At 38.6% G+C, this 27,967-nt stretch overlaps 1 protein-coding gene across 5 annotated transcripts in view; it reads left to right on the forward strand.

The window, feature by feature from the left end:
• The first annotated feature begins 8,483 nt into the window (after positions 1-8,483).
• The window catches only part of LOC140910327 (bifunctional heparan sulfate N-deacetylase/N-sulfotransferase 3), a 121,590-nt gene continuing 102,106 nt past the window's right edge, over positions 8,484-27,967 (forward strand). For all 5 annotated transcript variants that reach the window (XM_073340984.1, XM_073340982.1, XM_073340985.1 and 2 more), the window contains exons 1-2: positions 8,484-8,915; positions 16,777-17,906. In XM_073340984.1, the coding sequence (XP_073197085.1) occupies positions 16,926-17,906 (981 nt within the window). In that variant the 5' untranslated portion in view covers positions 8,484-8,915; positions 16,777-16,925. The remainder of the gene's footprint in view (positions 8,916-16,776; positions 17,907-27,967) is intronic.

Here is a 27,967-nt window from a genome sequence, read left to right on the forward strand (position 1 = left end):
TTTTTTCCTTTGGAGTTTTATAACTTGGCTCTAGAAGTTCATTGTGGGCTGAAACTTTGCATAAAATCTTAGCAAAGCAGTAAATTTATTGTTTGGAACTTGCAAATAAAATGGTTTTGGTTAAGTGCAGAAAATACAATTTCATAGATTTCAGGTTGCTTTTGTGCTACTAACTCACAAATAAGTTTGGTTTAGGACTGTTAACAGAGCAAAATATCAGTTTATGCCACAAAGTTTTTTATTTTTTAAAGTGCTTCTCCAAAACTCAAGGGGAAAAAAAACACTTTATGTATACGTACAAATTGCCCATCAGCCCAATGGTCACATTAACAAACCTTTCCCACCAGACCAATATTTACCTCTCAAACCACCCAGTAATTCAAATTGATTGCTCAAAAAGAGCCTGGGCAAAATAGACCTTGCAACATGCCCTGAAAGCCAACAAATTCTGGCACCATCAGGGCAAGGACCCATTGACTGTTTGACGGGCCTTTCATTGAGACTGGTCTGCCTGCAGCTCCCATATAAGCTCCTCAACTGGCTTCAGTTGCCACAATTTCACATGAGAGAGGTGTCTGAGATATACAATTAAGGGTTTTATAACTAAAAATCAACACCTTGAATTTCACCTAGATAAAAAGGAAGCCAGTATGGGCTACACAGCAAGATATTCCACTAAACAAGCAGGCAGCTGCAATCTGCAAAAGCTTCAGTTTTGAACCAAATTCCCTGATCTCCTAATGTGGGGCTGGGCAGCCCCACATCTGTGTCTCAGCACAAACTAGAGCAGCCTTAACGTTGTTCTCACTTAAACCTGGTTTCCCACAATGCTCAGTGGCCATTACAATAGGTGGTGGTAGTTGCAGCAGAAAGTCATTCTGGCCCTGCCACTTTCCTGCTGTAATCTACACCTACTTTAAGACTTCCTTACACTGCTAGAGTAGTGTTAAACTGAAAACGAAGATCTGGCTCTAACGGTGTGCTGCTGTTAATAACCAAGTGAAAGTTCTGGGTTTTTTTTTTTTTTTTTCAGCTGGAAGATTCCAAACTTGACTGTCTTTACACTGTAACGCATGGAAGACATCAAACTGCTATTTCCAGATTTTGAAACCCAGAACACATTAAAGCACTCAAGATGTAGAAAATAGCACAAAACATCCTCCATATATTGTTACTAATATAAGATACATAAAATACTTCAAATCTGAACAATATAGGAATAAGAAACATTCTTAATGTAGTGTGTGAGATTTCAGGATGTACACAGCATCCAGTTATTTACTCGTTATTTTATTTTCAAATTATATATGCATTTGCAAACTAAAGGCAATGGGTAGGGAGATACTAGGTCTCTCTGATTTAAAGAAATTGCAATACTTCTATGGTTGATTTATAAAGACAATATGCTTTTTTTTTTTTAAAACAAACACACACACAAACACCTCATTACATTCAGATTCATCAAAATGCAATCTCCCTGATAACACCCAAAATGGAGCATTTTCTAGTCAGACAGTTTGGATCTTTCAACAGAGCCTAGCAACAGCTGGATTTATGCTTTTACAAATTGCCATGCAAAGGCTGACAATGGTTCTAACGGAGAATGTACTGCCTACTTTTCAACACATATATATTAAGGACCAAATTCTATCCTCAGTTTTGCCACTATAGCCCTGCTGATTTCAACAGCAGTGCATAAGTGTAACTGATGGAGGTTGTATACATCACTTTGATTTAAAATAAGGATAGATTTTTGGCAGGTCTTCATGCAGCTGAGGAGGGGGGAAGAATGCAAAGAGCTGCCTCCTTACACATTCTGTGGAAGAGCCTGTCACACTTGCAGTCCCTTTGCTCAAGGAAGTGTAAGCAGTGCAGTCTGGGGAGGGTGAAGGGTCCCTAAAGAGGTGGTGGTGGGGCCATAGTCTTGCTTCCTTGTTGCTCCAGTCCACTCCCCCTACAGCCCAGGCTGCTAGGGGAGAGAGTGTGCTTCCTGCACACGCAATTCACTGCTGAGCTCTTCATTAGGGCCTTTGAACAGCCCCCTACTCAGGGGTAAATACCACAATTTGACTCTCAAATTATTATGTGCATTTCCCAGGAGAGCTTCACACAGCAATGTGATCTATTCTTTCTAAAGCACCTCTTGACTAGAAGAGCCTGTGAGAGTTAATCAAGACTTTCACATTGATTGGAAAGTAATAATAGCTTATGAAATGACATTTGTAAATTGCTTAACATTTTCTTGTGACTTTCTTCATTTCATAGTTTCCCTACATGTTTAGAGTTTTTCCCCTTCATTACCAAGTTCAGCCAAAAGTTCAATCCTCTAAATGCAAAGAAGCGTGTAGGAAATTAGGCCCCAGTCCAGCAGAACACAAGCGTAACTTCAGTGGGACTATTCAAATTCTTAAATATATAATTGTTTTGTCGGATTGGGACCTTAGAGACTGCAATTTCGGTAGCCACAAATCAGGCTCCTTAAATTGGGCTGTCATTCTCTACAGATTTTCTTCCTCTCCCCTTTTCTGTTGAGGATTATTCCTGTTTGATAGAAAGGGCTCAGCACCCTCCAGCATGAACATCCAAATTCTTAAAAAAGGGGGAGGACATAGTACTGCAGAATCCCACCCATGTTACACTTTAATACAGATGCTGAATTATGCCCCTCCCCCTGAACTCTAGGACTGTCAGGACTATGGCAGTATAATATCATTATCTGTATTGTGCTAAATGTGCATGGCACTTTGCAGGCAAATAAAACACCCATCAGATCATTAGCTGGTGTAAGTCAGCCTAGATGCACAACAGTCATGCTGATTTATACCACCTGAAGATCTGTCTCAATGTTCCTCCCCTGATCAGGTTAGGATCTGAGATGGAACATGATCCATAAGCAATATGGACAAATACTGACTAGAGACAACTAAAAGTTGTCTGACATTCTGGGCTCAATTGAGCCATAATTGTGTAAACAAGACTCCTGGTAACTTCCACAGGATGTTTCATATAAATGCCAGTTGAATGAAATGGCCACCAGACGCTAAATCAGGCCCACTACTACTACTTCTACACAACAACATGATCTAAGAATTAAACTGTTTAGGTGGGCACCATCTTTTTGTTATGTTTGTGCAGTCCTTACCACAATGAGGCTGGGACCTCTAGATGCTCCTGCAATAGAAATAATACATTTCAGACTTTAATTTTAATCTTTTCTGGATTGCCATATACCTGTAACTTTCTATATTTAATTACAATCTCTAGATCCTTCAGAAGAGCTTGAACGGTTTTCTCTTGAGTTTTCAGATTGGAATAAAAATAGTTCTATTGGCCTCTAAACTTTTTTTAATCCCTCTGCTGTAAATATAGAATTATTATAGTATGTGATGTCCTGGAGAATATGTGCCATCATGAAATTCTCGCCCCGAACAACAGGAGAACTAAGACCCCTATGCATAATATATGATTGCAGATGGGCAACATATCAATGGAATCTGTTTTAAGATGAAATTAAAACAATATATGGTAATGACTCTACCAGAGTGCCTGATTTTTAATCTACTGTGTATTGCACCAGAATTGAAAAATTAATAAGCAGAAATATCAAGCATGCAGATTAATGCTAGAAGAAATTATTTTGCCTTCTTTCTCCTTCTTGACTGCTAGGACACGTTGGCAACCAATATGTTTCCCTGGAGGATAATGTCTTATGTTCCAGAATCTAAACTTTCATTTAAAAAATACTTTTAGGATTATGTTCACATTCATGTGAATAGAATTGAAGAAATAATGTTTGCCTGAGTCTGCATACAGCCTAAAGCAGCAGTTCTGAAGTGCAAATTGTTTTCTTTATCTCAATGTATGTTGTCTCTGAATCCTAACAATGAAAATTTTAATAACATGGTTAGTGCAACATTTGAGAGAATATCACCATTTAATTTTTAATCAGCCCTGGTTAAATTTTGTTGTCAGACCCTACACTGGTTCCTTTTTTTTTTTCCTTCTATGTCCAATGTCTTGATTTTTAGATATAAAATTTGAATGCTGGGTGGAAATCATCAAAAAAGTGTTACTGAAGAGGAAAGCCCTATAATATGCTGAGGATTAGTGATGGGGGTACAGTATTTATTTTTGTTTTGCAAATTATCAGATTATTTTCAGAACTTTTCTTTCTATACAGTTGAAAAGATTGGGGGGGGGGGTATGTCCTATTTTGTTATATTTCCTGGAATCCTTTTTTATTTTCCAAATTGTTTGACAGAAGTTTTAATTAAATACTACTTTCTTCAAAAGAATAAGGCTGCATTAGTCTGACTGTGCTCACAGCATCTTTCTCTTTAATCCTCCCCCACCCCCACTTCTACTTTTCTCTTACCAGTTTCAATATTACCAAGGACCTTTCAATTAAACTGACATATATTCAAAACAGCTAACTAAAATTAATACATTCTGAATTTATCCTGTGATTTGAATATTAACTAACACAACCCCTTGAAACCTAGCGACCTGATATAATGGGAAGGAAAATCTTTTTCTCTCCTTCCAAAAGTAAATTTTCTGGTAAATTGTCCTATAGAGTGACAGAAAATGTTCAGTCCTCTTTGCTAATGAATCTATCTTACTTGGCATGTGGCTTGAGCAGTAAATGATGTTTTAATGTAGCAGCTCAGAACTGAGAAATACTTTAATGAATTTTTGGAGCTTTATAAATTCAAGAGCTCGCCATATGAAGGCTCACGTGACTTGTTTTACAAAGATGGTAATTGTTTGGATCCCCTGATTAAAACGGAACAAAACATAGTTATTACAACAGTTTATACTAAGCCCACAGATGATAAAACATTTTTACTACCAAGAAGTCATCACCAAAGGCATGTAATCAGCAACTTGCCTTCAACTGGCTTGAAAGATACTACTACAATGCATGCAAATGGTAGGACTTTTCAGGATAAGGTATTGAAAATGAAACACATTACTGAAGAGAAACTATAATTGTGGTCTCCTCCTAAGCATGGCTGCTTTCCAACACTATTTGCTACAAAATAATCCTTACATCTTCAAAAATGAAGTACAGGGTAGTAAAATAGAGAACATTTTTAATGTAAAAAGATTATAGGGCTTGACCTGTTTTCTTCCCTGCCAGCTTCTTAACTGATTAATTTTTAACTGCCTGAGTGTCTGTATGAATGCCTAAAATCACATTCTTTTCTTAGGTTTCAGAGTAACAGCCATGTTAGTCTGTATTCGCAAAAAGAAAAGGAGGACTTGTGGCACCTTAGAGACTAACCAATTTATTTGAGCATGAGCTTTCGTGAGCTACAGCTCACTTCATCGGATGCATACCGTGGAAACTATTCATCTTCTTAGTTACTTGCATTTAACTCAATTGAAATCAGTGAGGTTGCTAGTGTACCGAAGAAGAGAATCTGGCCCTTAGTCTCCTGTGCAACTGCATCTATTACAATAGGAAGTGATGAGTTCTGATCTGAGCCCACCACTGGAAGGCAAGTTGTAACTGGAACCCAGACAATGAGTCCCTCTGTGACTTCTGGCGAATCATGGGTTAATCTTTGTCTCACTTCTCTCCTCTTCTTCTCTTTCCCCCCCCCCCCCCGCCCCATATAAAATAAGGACAATAATACCCATGTCACAAGAGTATTTTAAGGATTCATTAGTTAATATTAGAAAATGAATATACTAAGCACTGTTAATGTTTTTGTATTTTTAAGGTTTTTTTAAAATAAAATCTGGATTCTGATTAGCTATAGTAACTTTGTATTATGCCTGGTAAACCAGGCAGTAGTTTTTAAAAAAAAAAAAAAAAAAAAGAATAAGACTAGGCAACTGATTACTTCCCAGATGTTCCATGTTTTCAATAATCTAAATGACTGTCACAGTCCTCCCCAATAAAATTTACACAAATGAGATTATTTGATAAAAAGATGTAATAAAACAACAAGGTATCTGACTTGACTTAGCCTGGCAAAGCTACAGAAAAGTTGTGTGGTTTATTGAATGACATCTAACTGAGAAACAAATCATTTAAATGAAAAGTTAGAACAACGTGGAAGGGTTAACGTTATAACAAAGATTTCTTGTAACACATAGAAATTTGTCATGCTTATAACTAGAGATGGGCCAAGGAAGCATTGTACAGATTATAATCCAAAATGGTCTTAAAATGGGGTTTGAAGTTTAGGTACAGAGTGAAAGGACAGCAAAGGTACACTTCAGATCAGTGGTGCTGAAAACTTGTGAGCTGTTCTTGAAAGATTTCATCCCCAAATCTCTCATATAGAACTGATTTTTTGGGGGATTTCCACTGTTTTCTGGATCTGGTCCAAAACAGAAGTCTCCTGTGTTTAGATTTGACACAGGCTGTACTACAAAGGGTATGGTTTTATTGGAAGATTTTAATTAGACTTCCCTTTGCCCCCATTAAATTTATGATAATGGGGGAAGAAGGAACAGGATTCTGAGGTTACAATTTGAGACTCTTTTATAACTTAACTATATGATAAATATATTCTTCTGGAAAGAATAATTTTCACGTTCTTCACTGAGAATTTTCCTTGAGTAAGAACAGCAGAATTGGACACGGGGTGGGGGATGATTCATAAGCACCACTCAGTGCAGTGCTGCTGCATCAACCTTGCCCCTGACACTTATCATTGCATTTCAAGTCTTATTCATGTGTGAGTGAATAAAGAACCAAATCTTGCTCCTCTCATTCATGCTACCAGTTCTACTGAAATCAATGGGACTGCTGGCATGAGAAAAGTGAACAAGGTTTGGCCCAAAGTACTTCCCAGTATTAACACCATGGACACACTGTGCTAGGTACTCTACAAACTGAACAAAATTACAGTCCCTACCCATCTATTTGCTTTGTGTTTGTACAGTACCAGCGGTTTCCATAGCTAGGGCTCCTAGCTGCTATGATAATACACTTCATTTGCATTATTATTTGTAACAGCCATGTTAGTCTGTATTTGCAAAAAGAAAAGGAATACTTGTGGCACCTTAGAGACTAACCAATTTATTTGAGCATAAGCTGTTGTATCCGATGAAGTGAGCTGTAGCTCACGAAAGCTTATGCTCAAATAAATTGGTTAGTCTCTAAGGTGCCACAAGTACTCCTTTTCTTTTTACAAAATGTATGATTTCTCATACTTATTTGTATTGTAACCAGAGCACTCATGTCATCTATGCCCCCATATTTGGCTTTGGTATGCCCAAAACACATGAAGTAGGGGTGTGTGTATATACACAAACATTATCTGTATTTCTATAGTGCTTTTTATCCCCAAATTTCAGGATGCTTTATAAATACTAATTAATGAGGCGGTAAGTACTATCGCACTTAGTTTAAAACGTGTAAACTGAGGGCTTATGTGAGTTGCTCACTATCAGATAATGAGTTAGGAACTGAATGTAGGTATTCTGGCTGCGAGTCCCCACTCTACATTCCGGTCGGCAATAGATTTCCCCACTACATGCTGTGTACAGACACACCCTCGAGATTAGTTTGTCATGTTCTGGGACGTAGTTACTATGTCAGACTAAGGGTGGACAGAGGCAAAAAATACAATCCTAATTCTTTACTGAAATGACAAGTTTAAGATATTGGGTGAAGGAGTGGGTTGGCACCTGAAATAAACTGGAGCAGGTCACTCTTTACACAGATCCAGTGCATCGACACCAGGGGTCTCCTCCAGTGCATGAATGCATCTGTGGAATCACAAACCTGCAGGGGGCTAAGGTGGAATAGCTACACAACTAGAGAGGTTTCAGAGGAACAGCCGTGTTAGTCTGTATTCGCAAAAAGAAAAGGAGTACTTGTGGCACCTTAGAGACTAACCAATTTATTTGAGCATGAGCTTTCGTGAGCTACAGCTCAGCTGTAGCTCACGAAAGCTCATGCTCAAATAAATTGGTTAGTCTCTAAGGTGCCACAAGTACTCCTTTTCTTTTTACAACTAGAGAGGAAGGCCGTGTAAGTAGCTAGCTAGCCAGAGTGGGGAGAGGCGACTGGATGAAACACGTAGGCGTGAGGGGCCTGGAGGGCATCTTGGGGTGGAAATATCGTTTAATAATACACCGTTTGGTACAATAAGGAGGAGGCAGGAAAGTACAGTGCGAGAGACAGCAGGCACTACCCACCCACCCTGTCCGCGGTACGCCCTGCCCTGCGACGCCTCCCTGCTGCTCCGTGCAGCTGGGCGCCTAGCGCAGCAGCGAGCCGGCCGCGGAGAGCGGCGGCCGCGGAATGCAGGAGCTCGGCGCCCCCAGCCCCCGCGTGGCGGCAGAGCGTGGACTAGAAGCCGCCGCGGCCAGCTCCGCAGCCACGCACCCAGCCCCTTGCGCAAGCCTCCCCGCGAAGGAGGCGACTGGGGAAGGGAGGAGCCTCCGCCGGCCAATGGCGGGGAAGCCGGAGTCCCCCGCTCGCTGCTCCCGCCGCCTCTGCGAGTGCGAGAGGCACGAAGACGCGCAGCGTCCCGCTCGCTAGAGCTAGAGGCGGCGGGCTCTGGCTGGCCCACGCTCCGCCGCGGCGCCCCGCCGCCTGCAGCGCAGCCCCTCACCCTTCGCGGCGGCTGCTCAGAGCTTTGCTTGGCTCATTCTTCTCCTGGGCGCTTGGGTCGCGCCGGCTGCTGCCTCGAGTCACCTCCAGCTCCCCCTGCTTGGGGGAGGAAGGAGGGAAGCTCTGCCTTTGGGGGGAGGGAGGCTCCAGGGGCTGTACCGCCTGCCTCCTCCTGGTGCTTCGGTCGGGGCTTTGCAGACCGGATTGAGAGGGCAGCGGGGAGAGAGAGGGAAAGACTGGCACCGGCCACTCGTCCCGTCCCAGGAGGAGCTGCATGCAGCAGGTCTAGGGGAAGTGGAAGCTGCACCGGCATGTTCCTGGAGTGCACCTGGAGGTAATAATTGGGGCAGGGCTGGGCTCGCATTTTGTGCTTTAAGCCTAGATAGAAAAGTCTCCAAACTCTATTATCTCCTAATCTCCTCACTCCCGGCCATCCCTCCTCCCCCCAACAAACTTCTGCGGGGCGTACTTATTGGTGACGGTGCAACTTTCAGTGCGTACGGACCTTTTCCCTCTCGCATTTTAATCAGGTCTGTTCAGACCTACAGCTCCTGGGCGGTTCTGCTGGTGTGAATGGTCTGGAGAGTTATGCATGCAGCGATTATTTGCGGGGATGTATATTTATCAGCGTAGTTTATTAACCCTTCAACTGGCAAGATATGGCTTCGTTTCTAAAAATAGCCTTTAACGACTCATCCCAAGTTTAGTATATCGCATTCGGGAGAGTTCCTATTTATTAGCTCAGTTAGCATCTGTCTTCCTGATCTGGTACCCAAACCAGCCCTGCAGTTAATAGGTTTTTCTGTGTGACACTGTTGCCCTCTAGTGTTTTAGGGCACTTAGAGCTGCTTGATTGCTGTGTTAGTAAAAATAAAATATCTTAACAATACAGTCATAACCCATTAGCTGTTAGCCTCTGAAATCATCCCAAACCCATGCGGAATTTGGCATGTGCTAATGTTTATTTCAGATGTTATGTATATAACTGAGAAGTTCTATCAGCCTTTTGAAATTTTATCTGGGTAAATTACTTACTAACAATTAGTTGACTCTTCAGGCCTGCCAGATAATTGTTTTGGAAATATGAGGCCTTCTGACCAAACAATAGAAGTAGTTTTTTTCATCCAGTTTTTCACCTAAGTTTTTCAGCATTAATGAAATACCTGCATTTAATCTTTTTGACAAGCATCAGTTAGGAATATGTTGGAAATAGCATAGTTTTATGATGAAAGTACCTGGGAGACAGAAGAACTGAGTCACCCACAGACTTTATGTGACCTGGGGCAAATCACTTAACTTCTGTATGATTGAGTTTCTGCCTCAGTAAAAAATGGAGATAGTAATGCTTATTTCACAGAAATATTGTATAAGTAAATTTAGTGATATTTGTAAAGCTGTTTGAGATGCTTGGCTAGAAAGTACTGAAGGGAGGTCACATAGTAATGTTGAAAACAAAAAAATATTTTTTAGCAAATTAAACTTTTTCAAACCTTTCTTTCTTAAATAAACCAACAGTTTCCTAAACACTATTTCATTAATTTTAAAAACTCCTTTACTAACAGATCATTATGCAGTCATCCCCTCCATATAGGGCAATATTTCCTACTGGTGTCACTCTGTGTAAAACAACACATCAAAAAGCTGAAGGTACAGAGATTTAATAACAAAATGAATAATACTTGCCAGAAAGATTTGGACAGAGTGTTTACCTCCTGATTTCTATGCTTTTAAAGAATCTTTAGTCCATCTAATCCATCCCACCTGTCAGTTGGTACACTTAGAAATGTTAAGTCCCCAGATAGTCATCTGTTCCAGCCCTGAAATTGTGAAACTTATAGCTTTCAATTACTTTCCTTGACATGTCACATATCAATATCCTTTTCATTTAAAAATCTCTTCCAAACATATAGACTAAATATCAGCTTTCTTATTTGGTATTTTCCTGAGTATTCAGTGCTTGACTTTTATGGCAGACAGAGATTGGTACCAAGTACTTGGAAGCAGTATGTATTTTTATTGTGGATCCAAAATATGCATACTATCATATGTACCACCATTGCTTGCCAATAGACATTGTTCCTTTGTGCCTCGTCATTCATTAATTCACAAAGGTTTGCCTGTTTAGCAACATTAATGTAATAATTTCAACAGAACTTCCTAATCAGGTCAACGCTTTATTTTCTCTGGGATATTTCATGATTGTTTGTCTAAAAATGGCATTTTTGTTCAGTCTAGTTAAAAAATGTACCAATCATAATTTTAATGCTACACAATATGGAAAATATTTGTATTGTTTCTGGTTTTCATTTAAAACCAGTTTTTCATATTGAACTTGAACATATTTTAGCTGTGGAGGCAGTGGTCAGTGTACAAAGGAACCGAGCTAGAATGTTGTTTTAATGTGTTGTTAGGTTAGGAGAGAGAGACATAAAGATCTGTGCAGCTATATGTAACTGCAGAAATATCTTTTACAGTAAATAATATTTGATGGGTAACTAGGGAGGCCTGACTTCATATCATTTTTGTTTGCTCTTTGTAAATCAGAGGTGTCTTCAGAATGCAATGTCAAGAAGAATTTATGTATACCAGAAGATAGAAGGAGCTGAGTGTAGCATAATTGTACTGTTCCTACACAGGGATCAGGGTATACAATATGTGGCTGAGGTAAACCTTAAGTTGAACTAAATGATCTTGCTTCAAATTGGAAACTATTTTTATAGGCTTTATTTTCTCTTTTGGTTTTGGATATTTTCAATTTTTTCATTGATTATGCAGATGAAAATAGACTTGTAACATAGCTGAGTTAAAGAAAACCGCTTCTGGTGGGTTAAAAGGTTTGCTGACAAACACTAACACAATTTTAACAGACTTCAGTTTGTATGAGGGGTGGGTAGGGTGACCAGATGTCCCAGTTTTATAGGGACAGTCCTGATTTTTGAGTCTTTTTCTTATATAGGTTCCCATTACCCCCCACCCCCTGTCCCAATTTTTCACACTTGCTGTGTGGTCACCCTAGGGGTGGGATTCCATTTGGATGTACATTTCTTGAGAAATTGACCCCAACTATACAGGGATGGATTAACCTAGAATTGATGTCATTTCTAAAAAAACACAAATACTAATTATGTCACTGAATGGCCAAGAGTATAACTTTCTCCAATTATCTTTTACATCCTGCACACAGAAAAAATGTATTTCCATTGTATAAAGGACCATTGCCTGCTAGTGGAGAACCCATGCAAAGGGACTACATGCTTCCCTCTGCACCATGGGACTCTCTGTGGCAGATTTTTGCTCTACCATACAGAGGAAGGCAAATTGTCATGCTGGGGATGTGACCACTATGTTCACAGACAGCCCAACTGTACAAGGGATGCGTACCAAAAGGAGGATACAAGCCAGCTACATGAATTTGAATGTCCTGATACATAGACTTAAGTAGAGAGATCTTTTTGCAAAGGTAATATACACATTTTTAATGCTTTGATATGTGTAAGCTTTAGAAACCAATAATGGCATATGCACGATCTACACATATGTGACCTCCAGCCTCAATTACTACAACCCATTAGTGTGCCTGATCCTCAGCTGGTAAATCAGCATAGGTCCATTAAAGTCAATTTAGCTACACTGGTTTACACTGAGGATTTGTTCATTATATCCAGAAATAAAACCACACACCCAGAAAAAGGTGCAAGTGACACAAAGCACAGCAGTTTGTTTGCAAAGTAACACTGGTTCTTTGAGCACATCATGCAGGGTGCTGTTCTCAGCATTCGCTTACCATTGAACACAGAGGCCAATTGAAGATTGCTGGCCTAATATTCAAAGCCATTTATGGGAATTGGCCCTAGTTACCTGGGCAGTTACCACTTCTATACGTATGACCTCCCACTGCAGCTATGTTCTGTTGAAACGATGAAACTGTCAACTAATTGGATGAGAACTAGTGGCTATATGAGACAGAATTTTCCCAGGAGCTGGACTATGGAAGTTGCTCCCATAAGAGGGAGAAATGACCATGGTACCCCTTGCATTCAGAACTTAATGCAAAGCTCATTTACTTTACTTAAATTTCCTTTAGTAGGTTTGTTGTATGTGAGAAGAACCTATTTGTCTATATATCAAAACATTTCTACCTATTCAAATTTACATATGGGGAAGACAAAAAGAGATTATTTCTTTTCCTCTTTGGGAGGCCCTGTGAGATAACATGTTAGGAGCAATGTTGTAGTACAGGGGTCGGCAGCCTTTCAAAGAAGTGGTGTGCCAAGTCTTCATTTATTCACTCTAATTTAAGGTTTTGTGTGCCAGTAATACATTTTAATGTTTTTGGAGGGTCTTTTTCTATAAGTCTATAATATATAATTAAACTATTGTTGTATGTAAAGTAAATAAGGCTTTTAAAATTTTTAAGAAGCTTCATTTAAAATTAAACTAAAATGCAGAGCCCCCCGACCGGTGGCCAGGACCCGGGCAGTGTGAGTGCCACTGAAAATCAGCTCGCATGCCAAAGGTTGCCTACCCCTGCTAGTGTAGTACCTAGATTAATAGATTCTGGTCTCAATCTGCAGGTGGATACTTAATGAATGCAAAAGTCTTAAAGATCAATTTAGGGATTCTCAGACAGGGACAGAGGTGCAGTGTTGAAGAAGTGCAGCGGTAGCTTGCACTGCTGCAGACTGAGTGGCACATTCTCCTTCAAAGGTCATTGTATAGTATTGTACAATAATGGTACAAGGCCCTATAATAGTGGGAGTGTAATGTTTGGGACTCTTTTTGGATTCTGTGGTGGTATTTTACATATGAGGCAAGATCCTCATCTGGTGTAAATCATCATGGTTCAATTGAAGTGAATGAGCTATGTTGGTTATACTAGTTGAGGAGCGGTCCCAAGTTTTTGAAGGTACCAAACCAAAACAATATCAACAAACTCATAACTCTTCTCAAATCTCAGATGTTTCAGATATCTTTTTGATTTCTTATGTGCTGCTCCTTATGCTTGGAATTCTTTTGTTTTATTAATCAGATAACCACAATTCTTCATTCAGATCACTTCATAAAATAAATTGGTTTCAGGAAGTCCAACATAATAATAAGTGTTCTTAGAAACCAAACAAAAAAATCCACAAACATTCTACAAATTGTATCCACAAATGAGAAGCCTGTCTGAAAACAACCTCTTAATTTTGCCTCAATCATTCAAGATTGAGCTTTCTCTTTGTTACCTTACTTCCAATCAGATGAATCATCTCTTTATTGCTCGGTAGGCTGATAGTCCCTCTGATAATAACAGCCTAAGCATCTAACAGTGCTCACTATTCAAAAGTATTCTGTTGATCCTTGTAACACATGCAGGTTGTCATTTAGTCTTTATTTTTAATAAAATTTGCAAATTCTCTTTTCAGACAGCTGTCTCTACTTTCTAGAGCCAGGATTCCCCCCCCCCCCCAATCCTGAACAATTCACCTTTATGCTTTGGGGCTTTGAACACAGTGTGCAACAGGGAGGGCAATTTGTTGTACTTCAGTGCAAATGTGAGTGACTGTTATGTCCAGTTGTGAGTAAAGATAAGAGCTAGGTGTAAGCCTTTCCACTGCGTGTGCTAAGTCTTAATACATCTGTGCACCTTTTCTTTACTCTCAAGAACAGGGTAAAAAGGGGAAAGATATGGGCAGAGAATGAATTTTTCTGGCAAGACATGGGCTTAAATGTAATCCCCATCATATGAGAAATATAGCTATGCTTTCACAACTTTTCCCTAGTCCTGTTAAGCAGGAAAAACTTGGGTGACATATTCTAAAGCTACTGTTAAAGCAAGATTGGGTTCCCCTCAGCTCACTTTCTTACTCATTACTTTTTACCTTGTGTTTATACTCCTTACTTTCACTTTGCAGGATCAACCCCCTGGAATGTAGTTAAAGCTGAGAAAGTTAAAAGGACATTGAGTTTTTAGTAACAATCAGTAACTCTCCCAATCAGAAATTTGAAAATAAAAGGCCTGCTCCAATCCTGATTTAAATTGGGAATTAAGTTTGGAGTTTTGCTAATGACTGTATTAGATGCAGGAAAGAGCCCAAATTTCTTTCACTACTAATCTTCTCCTTCAGCCATTTGTAAATATTAGTTTGTTTTCTTGCATTTCTTGTGGTGCACAAACTTATTCTGTCTTGTTCAGTTATTTTCTCAAATAAATATTATCAAAATGCCAGGAATAGGAATTTCTAGCAAAATAGCTTGATAACTTGGCAGAAGCAGAGCGCAAAGTGTTGTGGGCCAAAGACCTCTAAAAACATGCACAGTTGTATATTTTGCATAATGGGTATATGGCAGGCATCGTCTGCCAGTTTGTACACAAATCGCAGGGTTTTGTGGTTACAAATGGATTTACCCACTATTGTGAGTGAGATCCATTACAATTTAACCCTGTAGATTTTACATATATAAGCAATGGCTTTTGGCTTTAAATTTTGTGGCTCCTTCAGTGTTATATGGTTTTTTTTTAAAAAATCTACCTCTTTCTGTTGCATTAAAAATACATTAAGAGGATGTGTGGTTAAGCACTCAAAAGTCAGGAAAAGACCAAGCTAAATGTTGCAAACACAAACTTAATATTGACCCCTGTGTGTATTATATATGATACATTCTGCAATTACATTGATGTGTTCTGTTTCCTAAATAATGCTATATAATACGCAATTTTTGTTGCAACCTTAGTTAGCTGTCTTGCAATACTTGCTTTATTCTTTCATATTTAATTTGATTGTCATATTTTTCCAGTTTATTTTTTTAAATAGGTCTATAATTTTATCAGTAGCTATTATCTTTTTAGTCAGCACCACAGTTTTCTTTAGGTACAGCTCAGAGCATAAGTTGCAAACTTAGGTGGCTCATGTGCCAGTACGTTTCTATTATTACCCCGTGTTATACTTAATCTGGCGTGTGTTATATTTAATATGGCATACATAAGCATGGTTTATTGTATACTTTTAGTATAAAATACTTAATGTATATAGAATAGTACACTGTAGAACACACATGCCTCTAACATAGAAGAAAAGATTGTAATTTATACTGTATTATCTGAGAAATCGTGTGTGACCATATAATGAAGGAATCACACACAACAGGGCAGAGTTAAGGGTATGCATGCAACTTTAACTTCTCAAGAGAAATCTTCACACAAGAGTGAGTGCATTTAAGCAGACAATCTTAACCTCTCTTAACTTATTTTTTTTTTAATCTGGTTATGAAATCTCCTATGTGTGGAAGGTTGGGAGAGGCAGGGTTTGCTTGCTTGCTTTGTTTTTAGGAAAATGACAGGAAAAGAAATATATAACGTGAAAATATTTGGCTGGACGCCACTGGAATGCCCTGTGTCCTACACTTTGAGTTCCATGGGAGGAGTTCCTCTCTTGCCAATTTTAGGTGTGCTGCTTTGTATCTTACAAGTGTTTAGTGTGGGCAAAATCCCTGTCTTCTTTTGTGTACTGGCAGCAGAATTGATAGTTTCCTGTGAAAGTAGGGGCAGTATGTGGGAATTGGGCAGGGGATATGCATACTTCTGTGGAATGGACCTCCGTCTGCAGAAGCTCTCTGCCAGTGTGACTCTCTCTTCAATATAATGTAACATGTCCCTCTCTCTGCTTGATCCACAGAAGAGGTGATCTCTTAAAGCTGCCAGCTATGCGATGTAGGGCCAGATTTTAAAAGGTGTTTAGGTGCCTAAAGATGCAGATCGGCACTTTTGAAAATCCCACTAGGTGCCTAACTGTCTAACTCCAATTAAAACCCCCTTTAAAAATCTGGGCCTTGATCTTTTTACTCAAGATGTAGAGTCTCTTAGCTCTTGATATCCTGTGCCCAGTTCCCGATGATGACCAAAGTGGTGCTTGTTACACAAGCACGCTGGAAGTACTCGGGCTAGACTACAGGTAGGGTGGAGGATCTCTCTGACTCCCGTCCTGTAGAATTAGGAAGTGCAAAGGTGAAAATTGTGAGTTATAGAATATGAATATAATAAATAATGGAGGAGGGGAATTAACAGAACTGGTTCAAAAGTTACAAAAGAAACTACCTAGGCTCAGAAATTAATTCAGAACTTATCTTAGCAATGGTTTGCCTGCTACCAGCTAATTGAAATGCAATAATATTTTTATGGATGCATTAAACTTACACTTTTCTTTTTGTTTTAGACTATACCTTCTCTAAAGCTTGCTGAAGATAGACATATGTGCTGCAATGGTGACATAAATTATTAAGCAGGACTGGAACAAGTTGTTGAAAAGTTGTGGGTTTTTTTAATGCTGCTGCTGTTGGAAGCAGTCTAAGGCAAGTATACAACATGAGTTTTATCATGAAACTTCACAGACATTTTCAAAGAACAGTTATCGTGCTTGCCACTTTTTGTATGGTGAGCATTGTTATTTCTGCTTACTATTTGTATAATGGCTACAAACAGGAAAATGAACTTTCTGAGATCTCTTCAGAAGTGGAATGTGGTGATCTTCAGCTGTTGCCATACAAGTTAATGGAGCTCAAGACAGTGAAGCCCATTGATCCCATGAGGACTGATCCCGTAGTGCTGGTGTTTGTGGAAAGCCAATACTCAACACTCGGTCAAGATATAATAACAATTCTAGAATCCAGCAGATTTCAGTATCACATAGAGATTGCTCCTGCGAAAGGTGATCTTCCAGTGCTTATAGACAAAAATAAAGGCAAATATGTTCTCATTGTATATGAAAATATTTTAAAGTATGTGAATATGGACTCATGGAACAAAGGCCTTCTAGATAAATACTGTATTGAATATGGTGTGGGTGTCATTGGATTCCATAAGGGCAGCGAGAACAGCTTGCAGAGCATTCAGTTTAAGGACTTTCCTTTCCATGTTCATGGCAATCTGGGTGTTAAGGACTGTTGTGTAAACCCTCATTCCCCATTGCTTCATGTAACTAAGTCCTCTAAGCTTGATAAAGGTCCCTTGCCTGGAAATGACTGGACAGTTTTCCAGATTAATCATTCAGCCTATCAGCCAGTGATATTTGCAAAAATAAAGACTACAGAAAACCTCCCACTACCCATCACTAAAAATGCTCTCCATGCCACAGTAGTTCATGACCTGGGGCTTCATGATGGGATTCAGAGAGTTCTCTTCAGCAGCAACTTGAACTTTTGGCTGCACAAGCTGATCTTTATAGATGCCGTCTCTTTCCTGTCTGGGAAAAAGCTCACATTGTCCTTGGATAGGTACATTCTTGTTGACATAGATGACATCTTTGTTGGGAAAGAAGGAACAAGGATGAATGTCAATGATGTGCAGGTACAGTATGTGCAAAAACCACTATTCTGCTACTGCAAAAGCTTCCGCATGAATTCTTATTTTTTAAACTGAAATTAATATTTGAAATTTACCAAAGATGCAACTCTATCTTGCTGCACCAATCCCAAGTATATGTGTTTGGCATGGGAAAAATCCCTTGGGCTTTGGAGAGACAGAATCCTTCTCCTTTGCAGGCTACAAAGTTCCTTTGTGGCACCTGCCGCAACCTCAGAGCTGGAATAGAGTCTATAGCCTATTAACTTGCCTCTCGCAAAGGTGCTGGGAGAGGCTGGTGGATCATAATGACAGATCCTCTGGCCAATTCAGGTAGTCACTGGAGTGACAGAGAAGGAGCAGCTGCTGAACTTTGTGCTGAAGGTGTGTGCTCCTGTTTGAAATCTCGGGATTCTGCTTTCCTGCCCACATGAAAACTGGTTCTGCTGTATCCAGAGCCCTCTGCATCTATGAAAGGGAATAAAGAGGATAGGGTTTCCCACTAATAGCAGCCAAACTTATAAAAAGTTAAGAAATTGCAAAGGATCTGATCCTGCAAAGTGCTAAGCACTTAATGGGAGATACTTCACTGGGAATTGAGGATACTCTCACTTTCCAGGAAGTCTCCAGCACCTCTCCGGATTGGAGCTAGATCCTTAATACGTAATACATGCATGATCATAGGAGCTAGATCATTCGTATATAATACGTGCATCAGGCAGTCTTACAAGCAGAAGGTGAATGAGTTGATCTGATAATGAATGTCAACATAAATTTTAAAGAAGACCATATTGGATTATTAATCATTTTGAAGTATCAGGAGTTAGTCACAACATTTCACCCTTCTTATTTCCATATTTTGTGGCTCTTACATGCAACAAAGCTAGTGTTTATACATGTCTGAAATAGTTACTCGTTGACTTTTCAGTGCTTGTGAGTTTTCCACTATTTTTAGTTATAAACACCTGCAGGGTCCTTTTTCACTCTGTGTTGCTTTGCCATTCAAGTACAGTGGTGGGTTATGGGTGCATGAGGATGACCTTTGAAGCACATTATCTTTATGCTTTACACCTATTCTTTTTTCAGAAGAATCTAGTAGGAAAACAGATGACCAGAAAACACCTTGAAAAAACTGAGGTCTTTGTTCTAGAAGCTAAAAATTGGCCAAACGATGAAGATATTTGTTACACTGCCAACACTTCTAGCTAGGTTAAGAGCTGTAAGACAACTGGGAGGGGGGCGAAAAGGGTAATTGGGAAACATTTTTGCTAATTTCAGTTTTGTGGGTTGTTTTTTTTTTTTTTTTTTGAAACTGTACTTAATTGATTAAGAGGATCTCATTAAATTACCACTAAATTTATTGAGCTACAAAACCCTCTAAATGTATTGGCTCATTCAACAAGTGATTGATTGGATTGTCAATTTGGATTGACAATTCCACACACAGTTTTTCTTCAAAATTATAATTGACACTTTCTCTCAATTTTTCCAGAAATGTAAAACAATAACCTTAAAGTGTATTAAAATTTTTATATTTCTGATATAAAACTGTTGGAGGCTACCCAAAAATGCTTTCAACACATATATTCTGTAAGGATCTACGCTTTTTGGATGCCTAAGCAGTTTCATACAAATATAGGTACACAAGAAAAAAAGGCACAATAACCTCTGTTTGTATGTGATGTGTGGTTGCAGCATTTCATTTTGGTGTTTGAGAACTTCTTACATGCGAAGTTGAATTACAGGAAAGATTTAGAGCCTGCTGCTGCTCCCATTCCAGTCATTGTGACAAAGCTTCTTTGAAGGCCTGGACTAATGAAATGCATAAATAAAATCTGAATTAAGAAATAGTACAGGTTCTCCACTATAATAAACTATTTCTGATCCTCATAATATCTTTCCCATTGGGTTTTTTGTTTGTTTGTTTTTTTCCCCTGTGAAGTGAACCTCAAAATGGCGTTTTGGGTTCTGTTAGAAGAATAATTCACTGAAGTTAGTTATCAAAAAGCAATAAACTATACAGACAAATTTAAAAGACATTGAGAATAAAACATCTTTAATTCTTAAAGAAAATGCAAAAGCAGTGAGCTTTGTTACTATTTTGTGAGGCTAGTTTATAGTATTTACAAAGCACTTACTGCCACATGAAAAAAAAAATTATATGGAAAATAGGACTGTCAATTGCAGTGAATTCACGTGCTTAACTCAAAAATTAATCGCGATTTAAAAAAATTACTTGCAATTAAAACTGCAATTAAACAATAGACTATCAATTGAAATTTATTAAATATTTTTGGATGTTTTTCTACATTTTTCAAATATATTGATTTTAATTACAACAGAATACAAAGTGTTCACTGCTCACTTTATATTATTTTTAATTACAAATATTTGCACTGTAAAAATGATAAAATAAATAGTATTTTCAGTTCACCTCTTACAAGTACTGTAGTGCAATCTCTTTATCATGAAAATGCAACTTACAAATGTAGATTTTTTTTGTTACATAACTGCACTCAAAAACAAAACAATGTAAAACCTTAGCACCTAAAAGTCCACTCAGTCCTATTTCTTGTTCAGCCAATCGCTAAGACAAACAAGTTTACATTTACAGGAGATAATACTGCCCACTTCTTTACAATTTCACCAGAAAGTCAGAACAGGCGTTCGGACGGCACTTTTGTAGCCAGCATTACAAGGTATTATGTGCCATATATGCTAAACATTCATATGCCCCTTCATGCTTCAGGTGCCATTCCAGAAGACATGCTTCTTTTGATGATGCTTGTTAAATTTAATTAATGCAATATTTTTTTGTGACTGAACTCCTGGGGGGAGAATTGTATGTCTCCTGCTCTGTTTTACCCACATTCTGCCATATATTTCATGTTATAGTAGTCTCAATGATGACTCAGCACATGTTCATTTTTAAGAACACTTTCACTGCAAATTTAACAAAACGCAAAGAAGGTACCAATGTGAGATTTCTAAAAATAGTTACAGCACTCGATCCAAGGTTTAAGTATCTGAAGTGCCTTCCAAAATCTGAGAGGGATGAGGTGTGGAGCATGCTTTCAGAAGTCTTAAAAGAGCAACACTCCGATGCAAAAGCTACTTAACCCAAACCACCAAAAAAGAAAATCAGCCTTCTGCTGGTGGCCTCTGACTCAGATTATGACAATGAACGTGTTGGTCTGCACTGTTTTGGATGGTTATCAAGCAGAACCTGTCATTTGCCTGGATGCATGTCCTCTGGAATGGTGGATGAAGCATGACAAGACATGAATCTTTAGCGCATCTGGCATGTAAATATCTTGTGACGCTGGCTGCAAAAGTGCCATGTGAATGCCGCCTTCTCACTTTCAGGTGACATTATGACCAAGAAGCAGGCAGCATTATCTCCTTCAAATGTAAACAAATTTGAGCGATTGGTTGAACAAGAAATAGGACTGAGTGGACTTGTAGGCTCTAAAGTTTTACAGTGTTGTTTTTGAATGCAGTTATTTTTTGTACATAATTCTACATTTGTAAGTTCAACTTCATGACAAACAGATTGCACTACAATACTTGTATTTTTCAATTCACCTAATACTATTTCTTTTTTTTTACAGTGCAAATAATTGTAATTAAATATAAAGTGAGCACCGTACACTTTGTATTCTGTGTTGTAATTGAAATCAATATATTTGAAAATGTAGAAAACATCCAAAAATATTTAAATAAATGGGATTCTATTGTTTAACAGTGCGATTAATCACAATATTTTTAATTTTCACATATCAAAGCAGAGATAATTTCTGAATCAGTACAACAGATGCAACCATTAAAATAGTTTTTTGAAACAGTGGCATCTGAAAAAAGTATTCAGATCCTTAATCTACTTAAAGCTAATGTATTCTGCTAAACATGTTGTTAGCACTGTCAGATGTAATGTATCTCCATTACTATTAATATCAAAGGAGTTATCCTCTGCAACACGACATACTGAATGAATGAGAGAGAATTAATTTGAAGCAGCTGAATATCTGTTATTGAAAACCATATTTGTGTATAAATGCCATCACATTAGGTATGAGGGATAGTGTTTTACTGAGTTCTGCTGCACTGACTATAACACAGAGAACTGTGTGCCTCAAGTATGAAAATAGACTGCCTAATAGGGATGTTGTTTATATTCAGCATCCATGATTAACTCATTTTAGCTAAGCTAACAACATTTAAATTCTAGCAATGTAGTATTGGAACTGATGCTTTTCTACGTACTTCAGTTTCATCTCAAAATTACAGAGCTGTTTGACATAATTATAACTCCTTTCTTATTAAATTTAATATTAGAAATTTCTAGCCCTATTCATTCCTAATATAACTCCATTGAAGTCACACAATGGGTCCCTGAAACACTAATGGACTAACTTTATTGTTGGTCTGTAGAACTGAACATTTTAGTTCAATTTGTGGTTGAACCCACACAAGTGCTTTGGAGAAGCTGAGAGTACAGACAGCTCTACCCCACCCCAGAGATCCCACACAGTGTGAAGTTAATAATTCATTTCATTATGCTGAGGAACATAAGATGGGTAAAACATCTATTGCTGCCACCAGGAGACCTTGAAAGAAAGTACTCTGGGTGGGTTTGGGAGAGCTTAAACTATACTTTTTCCATAGTGTAATGATTATCACTGTCCTGAACGCTCCTCAGAGGTTTTGTGGGTTCAAAAGACATTATAGCCTAATTCTAGTTACTAACTTGTTAAGAATAAACAGAATGGCTGACAGGGCAAATTAACGTTCTTTCACAAATAATAAAAGAGAGAGTGATAGATACAAAGGCAATGCAGCAGAGTTGAGGCAGGATGAGTTACAGTAGAGGTACATATCGACTCAGACTTTCAGAAGAACTCAAAGTTCAATCACTCCATTTAGGCATTTATATAAGTCACCAGAACAACAGGTACTACGGCATACTAAGCACTTTTATAAATGGGCACTTCATTGGGGTGTCTAAATGGGAGCTGATAACTCTTGAAAATAGTTATATTGATTATCAGCTCACTGCTCACAAATCTATAGTTACTCCTTTGAATTTAGGGGGAGCTGAGTATCCTCAGCATCTGAAAATCAGTCAGAAGACATCTCAGCTTCAGCACCCAGGCTTTAGGCACACAAAATTAGTGGACACGTCTGAAAAAATCTGATGGTATGGGATTGTTTTTGCCTGAAGTTCATCAATACAAAAACTAATGATGGGCAATCAGGCCTTGCTGTTTTTGTTTATCCACATTCTAACTACTAACTTATTAAACAATAAGGTAGGTTCAACTGTAACCATAATGGGGAGGCCACCCCACTGTAATTTTAGCTGTAAAAAAACCCCCAAATTGTGTTTAATTAGGATTACCTGATCAGTACTGATGTGGCTGTCACTGTATGAAATTTAAGCCAATAACAATATTGTTTTTTCAGTATGGTAGAGTGAGTAGCTGTCACTCTGCATCAGCAATGTCCATCCATCTTAGTTTATTTATTTTGTCATATCTGATATAATAGAAATAATGTCAGTGGAAGAAAATGTTATTGCAGCCTAATTGCCTTCCACTGAAAATAAACTTGAACACTGAGGTGATGTTACCATTTTCAATAAATTGTTTCTCTTTCTCTCTCAGTATTTATCTAGCAGGAAGAGGCTATTACCCAGTGACAATGTTATATTCCATTTACTTTATCTGTTTCTTTTAGTAGCCTAAAAGCCCGTGCAGTGCAAATAATTCATTTAAATAGACATATAAAGAAAATCCATCTGGATGTTCCCAGAGTAAGTTTATCTCGGTAGCCCATGGTTATCTCAGTAGGCAGTCTATTCATTTATTATATTAAAACATTTTCATTATAATCACTCTATTGTAATGTTTAGCAAACGTGAAACACTGAGCTTTTCTAGGGGAGGTGCAAGCAAGAGTTGGGGAGACATATTTTTTTGCAATGGCAGCTGATGCCCAAAAATGGTTATGGGACTGCAAGTAGCAAGCTGCTGTCCCTGGTTCCACCCCTGCACACATACCCTCTGTCCTGAAGTTTGGTCACATTTTCAAAATGAAAACTAGGACATTGTGAAGTGGTGGCGGGGTGGTGGGGAAAAAAAAGTTGCATTCTTTCCTCTGTCTTCTCTCATCTCCTTTTCCTTTCAGAATTATAAATTAAGGCACTTTACAAAAAAGGTGAGGCAGGATGGTAGAAAACTGTATTTATCCCTCTGTCACCCTTCACTGTTTTTTGGTTGTCCCAATCTCCCTCTCGCAAATCTAATTCCTACCTTACCATAGCCCCTAGTGACCATGCACCCCGGCTTTTTTGCATGTTGATTTTCACATTAGACTCAGCTCAAGTAGAACTATCTGGTATTTTTCATATTGAACATTCTATAGGCAACACATCTCCTCTTGATGGAGGAATAGTAAAAGATTAACGTGATATTCCTGTCTATGAGCTTGGTTGATCCTGTGTGTGTGTGTGGAAAAGAAAGTAGTTACACACCTACTGGTAGCAAAGAGAGAAAGATAATGAATGCCTCCTTATGCTGCTGTCACGAGCAAGGCAAAAGGGAATAAAATAAAGCGGTATCTGCGTGTTTGTCATGTCTTTTATGTGGTAAGGTGTGCAGGTTTTGGAAAGAAGCGATGGTCATCAAGGTCAAGCTCATCTATCATATGATGCTTTCTAGAAGTGGAGTGAGTAAAGAATAAGCAATTTTATGCTATTCCCATACATGAAAATGTAGCTGTTGGGCAGTCACTTTTTCATGGAGAACAATGTACAGTTGCCAGAAAGACCAGTTTCATAGTGACCATATCCAAACTTGTTTGCTTGTGACATATGTCATTCTGGGTCCTATTTTATTTAGTGAGTGTTGGGGCACTGTGTCTACAATAGACTTTTATCAAAAGGGGAAATATAAACCCGATCCTTCAAGCCTTATGCATCCAAGCAGTATTTATTCATATAAGTAGTTCTTCTGAATACAATGGAACTACTCGCAGGAGTAAGGATTACTCAGGTGAGTAAGGGTTGCAGGCTCAGACCCAAAGTCAGTTATGTGTCTTTCTCCCTTTTTTGCTTTTGGTGATGTTTGTATTGCTTCTATATATAATAGAACCTCAGAGTTATGAACACTAGACTTACAAACTGACCAGTCAACCATACCCCTTATTTGCAACTGGAAGTATGCAATCAGGCAGCAGAGACAAAAAAAGAAAAAAGCAAATACAGTATAATAATGTGTTACATGTAAACTACAAAAAAAAAGGAACATTTTTAAAAATTGACAAGGTAAGGAAACTGTTCCTGTGCTTGTTTTGTTTAAATTAAGATGGTTACAAGCAGAATTTTTCTTCTACATAGTAAAATTTTAAAGCTGTACTAAGTCAATGTTCAGTTGTAAACTTTTGAAAGAACAACCATAATGCTTTGTTTAGAGTTACAAATACTTTGCCAATTCTGCATTGACGTAGAGTCCAGTGGTGAAATAGAGTCCAGTGGCAGCTGCTCTAAGTCATGTAAGGATTAGGGACATTGATAAATATCAGGGAGCTATAACCAGTACCCTCATTCTATCATCTGCAATGAGCAGTGCTCTTGCAAAGGGGAGAATTTAGCCCATGAGGATTAATTTCTAGTGTCCCATAGTCTTCATAAGAACAACTGTACAGGGTCAGATCAATGGTCCATCTAACCCAGTATCTTGTCTTCTGATAGTGACCAATGCCAGGTGCTTCAGATGGAATGAACAGAACAGGCAATCAGCAATTGATCCATCCTATCATCTATTCCCAGTTTCTGGCAATCAGAGGTTGGGGACACCCAGAGCATCTTAGCTAATATACATCTTAGCTAATAGCCAATGATGGACCTATCCTTCCTGAATTTATAAAGTTTTTTTTTTCATTTGAACCTTTGTTATAGTTTTGGCCTTCACAGCATCCCCTGGCAATGAATTCTGCAGGTTGACTGTGTGTTGTGTGATGAAGTACTTGCTTTTGATTGTTTTAAACCAGCTACCTATTAATTTCATTGGGTGACCCCTTGTTCTTGTGCTATGTCAAGGAGTAATAACACTTCTTTATTCACTTTCTCCACACCAGTCACAATTTTATACACCTCTATCATATGCCCTGTTAGTCGTCTCTTTTCCATGCTGAAAAGTTCCAGTCTTTTTAATCTCTCTTCATACGGAAGCTGTTCCATACCCTTAATCATTTTTTCTCGTGCTTCTCTGTTTTCCAATTCTAATATATCTTTTTTTGAGATGGGGTGACCAGAACTGCATGCAGTATTCAAGGTGTGGGCGGACCATGGATTTATATAGTGGCATTATGATATTTTCTGTCTTTTATTATCTATCGCTTTCCAAATAGCTCCTAATATTGTTAGTTTTTTTGACTGCCACTGCAAACTGAGCAAATGTTTTCAGATAACTATCCACAATTACTCCATCTCTTTCTTAAATAGTAGCAGCTAATTTAGACCCCATCATTTTTAAGTATAGTTGGGATTATGTTTTCCAATGTGCATTACTTTGTATTTATCAACATTGAATTTCATCTGCCATATTGTCGCCTGGTCACCCAGTTTTGTGAGATCCCTTTGTAACTCTTTGCAGTCTGCTTTAGACTTAATTATCTTGAGTAATTTTGTATCATCTGCAAATTTTGCCACTTCCCTTTTTGCCCATTTTTTCTGATAATTTATGAATATGTTGAACAGCAGTGATCCCAGTACAGACCGCTAGGGGACACCATTTTAACCAGTTACTGATCACGAGAGGACCCTTCTCTCTTATCCTATGACTGCTTACTTTGCTCAAGAGCCTTTGGTGAAGCCTTCAAAGGCTTTCTGAATGTCCAACTACACTATATCCACTGGATCACCCTTTTCCACATCTTTGATGATCCCTTCCAAGAATTCTAATAGATTGGTGAAATACGATTTCCCTTTGCAATAGCCCAGTTGCCTCGTCCCCAATAAAATCATGTTCATCTATGTGTCTGGTCATTCTGTTCTTTACGATAGTGTCAACCAATTTGCCTGGTAATGGTTAGGCTTACTGGCCTATAATTGACAGGGTCATCTCTAGAGCCATTTTTAAAAATTGATGTTATATTAGTTATCCTCCAGCATCCGGCACAGAAGCTGATTTAAATGATAGGTTTCATACCATAGAATCATAGAATATCAGGGTTGGAAGGGACCCCAGAAGGTCATCTAGTCCAACCCCGTGCTCAAAGCAGGACCAATTCCCAGTTAAATCATCCCAGCCAGGGCTTTGTCAAGCCTGACCTTAAAAACCTCTAAGGAAGGAGATTCTACCACTTCCCTAGGTAACGCATTCCAGTGTTTCACCACCCTCTTAGTGAAAAAGTTTTTCCTAATATCCAATCTAAACCTCCCCCACTGCAACTTGAGACCATTACTCCTCGTTCTGTCATCTGCTACCATTGAGAACAGTCTAGAGCCATCCTCTTTGGAACCCCCTTTCAGGTAGTTGAAAGCAGCTATCAGATCCCCCCTCATTCTTCTCTTCTGCAGGCTAAACAATCCCAGCTCCCTCAGCCTCTCCTCATAAGTCATGTGTTCCAGACCCCTAATCATTTTTGTTGCCCTTCGCTGGACTCTCTCCAATTTATCCACATCCTTCTTGTAGTGTGGGGCCCAAAACTGGACACAGTACTCCAGATGAGGCCTCACCAATGACGAATAGAGGGGAATGATCATGTCCCTCGATCTGCTCGCTATGCCCCTACTTATACACATATACACATATGCCCCTACTTATACACATATATATACTTAACCACAGTTAGTAGTCCTGCAATTTCATATTTTAGTTCCTTCAGAACTCTTGGATAAATACCATCTGGTCCTGATGATTTATTATTGTTTAATTTATCAATTTTTTTCCAAAACCACCTCTATTGACACCTCAATCTGGAACAGTTCCTCAGATTTGTCACCTAAAAAGAATGGCTCAGGTGTGGGAATCTCTCTCTCATTCTTTGCAGTCAAGATTGATCCAA

This window comes from Lepidochelys kempii, chromosome 4, assembly GCF_965140265.1.
Source record: "Lepidochelys kempii isolate rLepKem1 chromosome 4, rLepKem1.hap2, whole genome shotgun sequence".
In the NCBI taxonomy this organism is placed as follows: Eukaryota; Metazoa; Chordata; order Testudines; family Cheloniidae; genus Lepidochelys; species Lepidochelys kempii.